At 45.8% G+C, this 10,571-nt stretch overlaps 2 protein-coding genes across 2 annotated transcripts in view; both read right to left on the minus strand.

Moving 5' to 3' along the window:
• The window catches only part of nhp2 (NHP2 ribonucleoprotein homolog (yeast)), a 7,636-nt gene extending 4,971 nt beyond the window's left edge, over positions 1-2,665 (minus strand). Inside the window, exons 1-3 of the mRNA XM_005949936.3 lie at positions 2,357-2,665; positions 1,682-1,751; positions 1,481-1,586 (exon numbers count right to left, since the gene is read on the minus strand). Of these exons, the coding sequence (XP_005949998.1) occupies positions 1,481-1,586; positions 1,682-1,751; positions 2,357-2,519 (339 nt within the window). The 5' untranslated portion in view covers positions 2,520-2,665. The remainder of the gene's footprint in view (positions 1-1,480; positions 1,587-1,681; positions 1,752-2,356) is intronic.
• Positions 2,666-6,122: 3,457 nt separating this feature from the next.
• Positions 6,123-10,571, minus strand: part of LOC102294352 (hepatitis A virus cellular receptor 1 homolog) — a 5,571-nt gene continuing 1,122 nt past the window's right edge. The window contains exons 2-7 of the mRNA XM_042215076.1: positions 9,552-9,890; positions 9,385-9,447; positions 8,725-8,786; positions 7,952-8,024; positions 7,306-7,333; positions 6,123-6,798 (exon numbers count right to left, since the gene is read on the minus strand). Coding sequence (XP_042071010.1) covers positions 6,615-6,798; positions 7,306-7,333; positions 7,952-8,024; positions 8,725-8,786; positions 9,385-9,447; positions 9,552-9,890 — 749 coding nt within the window. The 3' untranslated portion in view covers positions 6,123-6,614. The remainder of the gene's footprint in view (positions 6,799-7,305; positions 7,334-7,951; positions 8,025-8,724; positions 8,787-9,384; positions 9,448-9,551; positions 9,891-10,571) is intronic.

Consider the following 10,571-nt stretch of genomic DNA (forward strand, 5'->3'; position numbering starts at 1 on the left):
TAACATTTTTCCACCAATAGGGAAGGAGTGTTTTTTCTTTTTCTTTTTTCGCTCACAAGCAAAGCGTGCTTGCTGGCGCTCTGCTTAGAAAACGGTGTTTTAACCGCTTCTTCCCGGAGTAAACGCCACTGTTGTATTAAAAACAAACAAACGTCGGTTTTACGTGGCCTATCAACACAGTTTAAACACTGGTACATAGTTTGAAGTCCGCACATTCGACCCAAGTTGAAATGGAGACTCTGGTCGACCCCAGAGGTTAACCAGAAAGCCTACGTTAGCTAGTTATGTATCAGGCTAATGTTTAAAGCTTTCACTGGAGTAAATGAACTCATGTCACTGCTCAGTAATGTTAGCTAAGCTCACAGCATATCCCATAACAGCGCTGCCATACTGCATCACACTCAGTGCATCTCAATCATGTCTCCAGCGAGTTTGATAGCAAAATAATAATCACAATTTAAAAATAGCGTGTGTAACGTACACCTACTGGAAAATATTTACTAGCACTCACCTATCATGACTGGAGAGCGCAAACTCCGCCATTGTTGTTTTCCATCAAACACTCATTAAAACAGCGACCTACAGGTACGTTAGCGCACTCATCCCCGACTGTGCGAGGGAGGGGCGGGGCCACACGGTGAAACAGACGTGAGGCAGCCAGGCGGGGAAATTTTGCTTTTACATTTTATTTCTATCTGATAAGAAAAACATTCAATCAGTTATTTGTGGTGAATGAAACACAGCTACACTTTCAAGCACTTCTAAGCACCACATCTGAAATTCAAGCCCTTTTCAAACCTTGAAAAGACAACATTAAAATTCAAGCATTTTTCAAGGATTTCAAGCACCCGTTCGAACCCTGAAGGAGTCAGCTGATGATGACGAAACGTTTCTCCCACTGAAAACGTCCAGCTGAACAGAATCAACTTTTGGAGCTTCAGCTGAAAAGTTTGTTTTGTGAGTCGTACAAAGTGTTGCACAAGAACCAATCAGCTTCTCCGACATCCTCACCAACTGTTTTCTACAAGACGTGAGGTCAAATGAGCGCCACAGCCACAGACGGTGCACGCTGTCCAAAGACAGAGTAAGAGCTGAACTCCTGATTGTATAATCTGCTGCCTGCCTGCAGCCGGAGCGCCTGCCTGCAGCCGGAGCGCCTGCCTGCAGCCGTGTCCACATGGTCAGAAACAGCAGGCAGAGACATGGACGCCTGCGCACTCGTACGGACCGTCACCGTCTGAGACGTCACAGTCACACAGCGCTCTGAGACACACTCGTGTCGACTGTAACGTTTTCCTGCTGCGCTGAGGAAAGTGCAGCGAGCAGAGCACACACATGCTGTGTGAGCGGCGCTCTGCAAGCACAGACTGAGTTTCAGCCACGCCCATGACGCCTCCATCCAACCTTGACAGAGCGATGCGTTCAGAGCCCGCCCCCATCAGGTGACAGACCTTCAGCACACCTGTCCACTGTCACTCACCACTTTAGACGGGATGTAGGCGTACGGCAGGCTTCTGTCCTCACACATGACGGGCAGGTGGCTGTAGACGTCGATGGGCAGCGTGTCGCCCGCCATCACCACGATGCTGCAGACACATCAGAAACACATAAACACACCTGTGATGGTCACGAACACCTGTGCACACCTGAGGATGCGCTGAAAGGTGCAGCAGCGGCTCACCCTTTCTCTCCTTTGTTGATGAACTTCTGAACTTCTTTGACTCCTCGTCGGATGTTCTTCACTTTGGCAGCTGGATGATAGAAAGAGACACATTAAACCAGACTCCAGTCAAAAACTTGCTGTTTTAAGCTCAAGTGCAACATGAAGGATCTGCGCCTCCTTCAAGCCCAGTCCAGCTGCAAACTGCATTTAAAGTGAGGAGGAGCACATCTGGATGTTTAAAGCTCTAACATCTGCAGTGTGAACACATTGTTCACATGATTCCCGACAACAAACGTTCCCTCACAAACCAAACTGTGAAGATTTTCTCACATACTAAAAACACTTCAAAATAAAAGCGCATGCAGCTGCCTTTTAAAACGCCCAGTGTAACCGGAAGCGGTTCTGACTGAACCTTTCACTGAGGATGACGCTGTACAAACAGCCGCTGATTTCTCACAGAAAATTACCAATAGATTACAAACTGTGCATCTATAAACGACGTGTTTACGGCCGAATTAACCAGAAGCTTTAGACGACTCGAACACTTTCTTATTTAAAGTCCTGCATCGACACTAACAACTGCAGAGCAGAAAGAAACTGTTAAATTCGTGAATTTTTAAACAGAGTTCGGCGCCACCTCCACGAGAACAGCAATCTCCAACATTTGCCGGCCGTTATTCTTCTTCTTCTCACCTTTTTTCACGCATTTGTAGAGCTTCTTGCTGAGTTTTTTGGAGGCCAGCGGCTGAGCGATCGGGTTCAGGTGAGCGATCAGCTCCTGGTACGACCTCTCGGTGCCCCCGGTACCGGCTTCTTCACCCTCCTCCGAAACTTTCTCCTTCTTCACCTTCGTCATTTCTGATCGATAATCACTGGTGATCGATACCCGTTTAATTGTTTTCTGCTCGCACTCCTGCCTGCTGATCACAACACGCACACAGAGAAGACCCCACACGTGTTTCAAGACTCTTTCTCTGCCGTTTGTGAAAACGCTGAACCACAGCGCCACCAGCGGCCCGGAGGGCAGCGGCACCACCACCCTTCAAAATAAAATACCAAACTTCCTTTGTTAGGTTTAGTCAGAATTTTACTGACACTTCAGAAAATTTCCGCGTAAATATATAATATATATCTATGTCTATAAAGAGATAAATAATAACATTAAAAAAAAGTGAAAAGTTTTGGATTCAGTAAGAAGGAAATAATTTCCCCCTAAAATCTAAAAACCAGCTTCACTGTGTGGACACTCGAGTTTTCTTTCATTACAAGAAGCTAACAAACAAAAATTAATCATCAATTAATCATATTCTGCTCATCAGAATAATCTGAAGAGAGTTTGTTATTAATATTTTCTTATAAACTTAATGATCAGGTTTTATTGCAAACGACAGTAAAATGAAAAACTGCCAAATGAAAAGTAATGAACCGTATAACACCTTCGATTCCACAGACACAGACACATTACTTAGTGTTTATTTCATTACATTTGATCGGGAAGAAATTAAAAAAGTTTAAATACAATTTCCATTTTTAAAGGTTTTTATTTTGTCAGTATTGAATTTGGCTTGTAGCTAAACCTGAATTGTGTAAAAACATTTAAATGATTTCATGTAAACTGTGAATCCTGAAATCACCTTCCAAAGCTCACACGGACTGAATATTTGTGCATTGATTAAATATCAGATCTGAGCTTCTCTCCAGTCTCGCTTCATCTTTAAGCTCAGTCACAAGCATGAATTTAATTTTAATGAATTTAAGCTAACAAACATCTAAATCGAGTAAACAGATGAGCAACAGAACAAAAACTGGTTTGTTAAAAACAAATAACTGATAAATACAGCAAACACTGATGAGTATTGATGTCTCCTGGTGCGGAGCTGGGCCACGACGGCCGGTCTGGGGCAATGACTTCACGCTGATGACATCATCCCTGGCGGATGATGTCACTGCATGGTGGGGAGCTTCTGCTTCTTCATCTCGGTGGCCATTTGACACCAAACGCAGGGCGGACAGAAGGTGGAGCACCAACAGTCGGTGCAGAGGTTCCCCTGAAACAGGCAGAGTGAGCCACGCTGACTAATGTTAGCTTAGCGGCTGCTAACTACAACCAAACCAGAGTCTCAGCGCCACCTCATGTCGTACTTTGATGCCGTAGCGCTGACGCAGCGACACCCTGATGGACATCGTGATGGGAAGGACGCAGCCGAACACGTCCAACAGGGGGAGACAGAGACACTGACCGAACTGTTGGGTGGTTCGACAGGCGAAGCAGCCTGAACGACAGACGACGACAAAAACAAACTGAATAACAACATGAAACAAAGTAACACAAAAAACTGGAAAAAAAAATAAGAGCAACAAACTGCAAAGTCTAAATGAAAATAAAAACAGCATCTTTATATTTGATTAAAAAAAGTTAAATCATAAAATATGATTTTTTTCTTTTGTTTAACAAATAAACGTATTGTTTACACTGTAGATGCTGCTCAGGTTCAGACCATGTTTTTGTTTTTTTAAAGATGCGAGTAAAACCAAACTTCAGCTGATGTCGTTAGCCTTTGGATGGATTCACGTCACACACACTGATGATAGTTTGACGCTTTTTGAATGGAGTTTTGGTGCAGAGCCTCAGCAGCTGCTCTGAATATGAACTCATCAAAGAACCAAAGAAGCTTTGTGTCCGATTCTGAACTTTGGGACATTTTTAGGTTCAAACAGATTCGGTGTGAACGAACATGTGACCTCAGTGCTGTTTAAATTCTGATCTAAAATAATAAACTTATTTAAAATCAAAGGAAAACATTTGACAGCTGATGTTTGTCTCTGTGGAAACTGATAAATTAAAGAACGAGTGTTTGTTTATGTTCAATTAGATTCTTATAATAATTCTTATGAGCTGTCAAAGCGTCGGCTGCATGCCCGTGTCCAGCTGTTAGTCTGGTCCCGAGTGTCAGTGTGGGATCAGTGAAGTTAGCAGGGCAAAGGCCAAAGTTCATGACAGGACATGAGAAAAAGATTGAACCCTCTCCTAGAGTTAGGGTGAGGAGCTCCAACCTGAACCGCTGCTCCACATCGAGAGGAGCCAGTCGAGGAGGTTTGGGCTCCTGCTGGGCGTTTGAAGCACGTCGTACTGACGGAGGCCCCGGGACAGAGCCGGGACTCACGGACAGATCGCAGCTCCTGACTGGTGTGAGTGAGGGACCCTGGGCTCACAGCTGCTCCCACGACCCAGACACAGGTGGCAGGAAAAGTATAGCCTGGTTGGAAGAGCTGCCAGGCAGCTTGACTTAGGTTTGCAAAGCTGCACCTGAACTAACCACAAGAACCAAAGATCAGAGCGCTGTGCATGGATGCTGCGAGCCTCAATGACCTGCAGCTGTAAAGAAGAGTGGACCAAAACTCGCCCACAGAGATGTGACGCACCGATAAAGTCCTACAGAAACCAGCACCGAGACTTTATCTACAAACTGCACTGTCACAGGAACGCAGAGAGCCGTGTGAACAACGGGAGAAACAACAAGAAGAAACATCCGAGAACGTCGGCACTAACAGCACGACGCAGCCACAGAGGAGAGAAGACAAACCTCCACGGTCCAAAGAGTCAGGTCCACTTCCTGTTATCTTGAAATGATCACGCAGCTGTCACGAGTTCAAGCTTTTACTTTGATATTTTACAAACAGGAAATATGAGGTTACGTTAAACTATGTACACAAGTAACACAAACAACATTAAAAAGTCTTATCAAATCCAAATGTTGCTGATGATTTTTGAGAAAATATGAAGCTCGAGGTGAAACACCGTCTACACCAGGACTCGAGTGTCCGTGATGCAGCACAGCTGATTTAAATGACTAAATTATCTCCTCAACATGTCCTGAGGTTCTCCAGAGGCCTGGTAATGAACTAATCATGTGATTCAGGTGTGTTGACCCAGGGTGAGCTCTACAGAGAATCCCCCATGTTTGTATCCTGTGGACGCAGTGAGCATGAATGAAAATACCAAATATTTCGTCACACGCTGTACAGTCATCATCGTCATCAAGCTCAAGACTGTGATCAGTGGATATACACAGACACGGGTAAAATAAGACAATATTTGCATGGAGTTCTACCAGCTGCTCAGGGAACATTTTAAAGGTATAACAACCAGAGGCGGAGCCAGACATTTGAAACACCCGGGGCTTAGCCCTAAAGGGTAGTATGCATGTGGGATTGGTTGGGGGGGGCAGAAATGACTGAAAGATTAATAGGCTCTGTTTTGAGTTTTGTTCAAAAAAGAATGACTTCATATAGGGAAAAATATATATCACATGTGCAGGACACCTTAAACTAGTTTTTTAATTAAGCAGCGAGGCAGAACAAAGTCGGGCTGCATCAAGACACGAGGACTAAACTCCAATTCAACCAGACCCAGAACTGATCCAGAATTAAAACAGGACTACAACAGTTGTAAGACATATTTAGATTTTAATGCATAAAACATAATAATATAATAAAGTTTTTTATATTTGTGGAGCGAGGGAGAGCCAACATGTCAAAAACAACAAGAATGTTGTACTTTATACGAGATGTGCCACAAATTATTACTATGATTATAGTGATTAGGTCACTAACGGGAACCTTTGAGGTTACAGTCATTTGGCCACCTGGAGCAGTAAACTGACTCCATCCTCAGAGAAAATGTTTAAAGGATGAAAAACTAACAGCTACAAAAACTCTGATCAAAGAAGTTCAAAAAGATTTTCAAATATTTTATTAAATCTGAGAAAAACCTGAAATCATACCAGATCTTTCACAATAAGAGCTCATTTGTATTTACATGTTAGTCTGTTAACCACCTGCTGCCTACAGACCCTCCCACCTGAGGGAGATTTACCACCTGAAGCTCTCTGATTGGACAGAAATGAAGGCACAGCTCTGGCTCAAACTCCAGAAAGGCTGTTGTTATTCGTTATATCGTCTTCAGCCTCGGCAGCTGAGTGGGCGGAGCCTCAGAGCTGCAGACGTAGTTCTCGTATACGCCTTCGCTGCCGCTGATGTCTCCGTCCCCGGCGGAGCTTTTGCTGTGAAGCTGCACAGCAGACGACGTGGAGCTGAAGCGGGCCGAGGTGTCGAACTGCTGAAACTTCTGAGGGCTGAGACACGAGAGCCGAGAGTCAGCTGTCAGCAGCTTTAATTATTATTAAATGTCTTCATAGTTACTTCCTGTACAGAATAAAAGACTTCCTGTGGAGACGTTCTAGACTCATTTGTAGGATTATTTAAAGCTGCTGAACTTTCAGAGAAATTTGTAGAAACTATGTTGACTTGAAATTGGAAAATAAACTGCAGAAAAACGATCAGCGGAGCGAGCGTTAAAATAACGAGCGGGCTGCAGCTTCATGAGGATGCTTAAAGGGTCTGAAGCTCGCTGCTCAGCTTCCGCTCGTTTGAAATCGGCTGTGTGGTTTGTGGTTTTGGACACATCTGGTTTCAGTCTGCGCGCGTGTGAAGACGTTATGATGAAGCTGTATCGACAGACTGAAGGCTGAGAAATCGTGAAAGGCTCATAGATGTCGTCCTTCAGTGCCGTCGATGATCGAGGCGCTGAGCCGCGTCATTTATTCAGGAGACACAAAGAAGAAGTCCATGATCATACTCACCGTCTGCAGAGCAGCTTCAGGCCTCCTGCTGCAGAGACACAGAGGACAGACAGACGTGAGCTGTGGGCGACCTCGTGCCCCTGTAAACATTTGAAAGCCTGTCACAGACACAGAAGGTCACAGTTTCATGAATCCAGTGTTATCAATCTGTTAGTGAGCCGTGCGTCTGTCCTGGTGCAGCCGCCATCTACAAACCACAGAGCTGCCGGGACACGCACACCGTGACCGAGCTTCAGCTGTGCGAGCTGCTCTGCAGATATGAGCTTCTGATCATTACAGTTACTTTGATGGGAAGTTAAAAGGTGTCATAAATGGAGTCACGAGTGTTGAAACTGAACAGGGTGGATGTTTATCTGGATCCCATCCTGGCACCAAACGAAGGTGGAAACACATCAGGCTCAGTGCAGAACTAAAGCTTTGTTTTGGCTTCAGAGTTTCACACTCACTGGATGTGAAACTTCAGACAATAACAGAACTGAAAGGTTTTCCATCTCTGATCATCTGAAGTTAGGTCGTGACTGCGTGAGGGCGTCACTCGCAGCATTCAGTGTGGAGGTGAGGTTCTGACAGTCGTCTTTGATCAGTAACATGAGAAACAGCAGTGGGTCAAACATGTAACGCAGCTGTGGCGAGCTGAAGAACTCACCGATGATGAGCAGCAACACCGAACCCAGCAGCACGTAGAGCACAACGCCCGTCAGAGCTCCGCCCTCCTGCTTCTGCAGACACACAAACACACATCGGCGGTTTAACACGTCACACGTCTGCGCAGATTAGCAACACGTGAGCAGCAGACTGAGCTGATCCAAAACAACAAAAAGGCAAAGAAACAAAATCCAGAGCAGGAACTGAGGGGCGGGACTATTTATACACACACCGGGTAATCAGGACGTTCACGCTAAAAACATAATCACATGGGAGTAAAAGCAACCATTGGACCAGACTACGTCCATAATGAAATCTCTGGAGATCGACCGTCGGTGGCTCGTACCGTGGGGGGTGACGGGCAGTACTAGCGGTAACATCGATAACACGACAAAATTATAACCAGAACCAAAGACTCAAAGCACTGAACGTCCAAACCCAACCAATCAAAAGCATCAAACAATCAACGAGCACCAAACTCTTAGCCTGCCGTCCTCTGCCTCCATTTTCCGGCCCCTGATGACAGGATGCGAAAGGATTCAGTGCTGCTGTTTCATTTAAGGACCTTTCATTAGTGCATGTGTAGTTGGACCACAGACACCCTGAAGCCACAGCTGTTTGTGCACATCACTCTGTCCTTTGGGGACGCTCACATGGATCCTGCTGCTGGTACTCAGAGGAGAGACTTCTACAAACAGCTTCAGTCTCCAACATTAGACACGCCTGACATCAATAGAACAGGTTACTTATTGTGTTTCTCACAGGATCTCTCACCTCACTGCCGCTCGTCACACTGTGGGAGGAAGTCAGCAGGCTTTCTGTGGAGGTCAGGTGACCTGCAGGATGAGGAAGTGAAAGCAAACGCTTTAAAGGGAGTTTCATCAGCAGCCCGACGCTCTAGCGCAGGGCTGTCAAACTCAAACACACAGTGGGCCAAAATTCAAAACTGGAACAAGTTTAATATTTATTGAAATATATTTATTCCTCCAGATATGAGAATGAATCTTTTCTTATGGACACGTTTTGCTGGAAAACTGAATATGGAACAAACAAAGCTTAATACTAAACAATACATATATTAGCTGTATAATAGCAGCAGGCCAGCTCTGATAGTCATTTGGTGTGGCTTCGCGGGCCAGAGTCTGACACCTACGCTCTAGAGCTTCACTTTAACCTGCTGATGCTGTATCGCAGACACACTGGGAGCCTGATGTCACAGCATCACTGGGACCATCAATCTGACAAATCAGGAGCTGCTGCTGTAAATATGTGACGACTAATAAAGTTTACTCCACAGAAATGCTGCTGTTTGTTTGTGTGTCACTGAGGAAATGATGTGTTTAAGCTGAAAGACCTGGTTTCATGTGCAGATTTGCTGTGAGCAGGACGAGTGTGCAGCGCGTTATAAACTACACACAGCTTTGGATCGGTCACCTGCAGTCTGAGAGGCCGCGGTGGTCTTTGTCGTCGAGGCTGTTGATGTGTGAATTTGTGGAGCTGAAACAAACACGAACTCGTTACCATCATGAACATAAAAGTTCAGGCAGACAGTTTAAACGAACGAGTGGATTCTGCTGTTTGATCCTCAGCTGCAGACTCACCTGGGACAACAGTCAGGTCGATGTACTGTTTGTCATCGTTGAACGGCCCGGGTATATGCACCCTGCAGCCGTATCGTCCAGCGTCTCCCTCTGTCAGGCTCTTTATGGTCAGAGAGACGTCTCCGTCCTCCAGTCGGCCCAGCAGCTCATACCTGCTGGAAGCTCTGGTTAACACTTTGTCTCCATCTGTGGAGATCAGCTGATTGGAGCACTTGTTGAACGGTATCTCTCCTCGCTGCCAGCACACTTCCACGGCGCCGTGATATTTCCTGTCATATTTACAGGGCAGAGTGACGTCCTGACCTGTGTGACCTTTGACCTTGCTGTCACATTCACAGACTGGAAACAGAAACACAGGAAAACTTTGTTACATCAGATCCAAACTCTGCTCAGGTCAGCGTCTCGTCATCTTCACTGGTTTCACTGGTTCCAGTAGACTCAGCTGTGCAGCATCTCACACAGCTCCATGAAGTCGTCCCATCAAACACTTACAAACCCTCCCAGACCAGTTCAGGCTGCAGACTGGGATGAAACCAGGTTTGATGTGTGTGTTCATGTACAGGTGACCCGGGTCTGTCCAAGTCACAACATGACCACACGCTTGTGTCTATAACCCAGCTGTGCAGCTGAGACTGAAGCTGAACAACTAAACTCACACAGCAGACTGACCTCTGACCCTGACACGCTCTGCAGCCGTGTTTGTCCTGACAGACACATCAGCAGGTGAGACTCACGCTCGTTTCTGTAAAAGCATTTTCATTCAGACTGAGCTCGACCGCTCTGCACACAGAGTCACGTAGCGAGCGCTCCTCTGTGGCGCCCGCCCCCCGTCAGCTTCACTGACCTACACAGAGCAGAGAGCAGCACAGACCTGATGATGGGCTCTGCTTTAATGCTGCTGTCAACGACAGAGACAGGAAGCTGCTCACAGTCAGACTCTTAGAGATCTGCTCATCTGGATTTAAGGTTTTACAGACAAAACTGAAGCAGAGGAAAGACACACACACACACACACACACA

Source organism: Haplochromis burtoni, unplaced genomic scaffold (genome assembly GCF_018398535.1).
Source record: "Haplochromis burtoni strain Fernald_Lab_line unplaced genomic scaffold, NCSU_Asbu1 Contig_654, whole genome shotgun sequence".
In the NCBI taxonomy this organism is placed as follows: Eukaryota; Metazoa; Chordata; class Actinopteri; order Cichliformes; family Cichlidae; genus Haplochromis; species Haplochromis burtoni.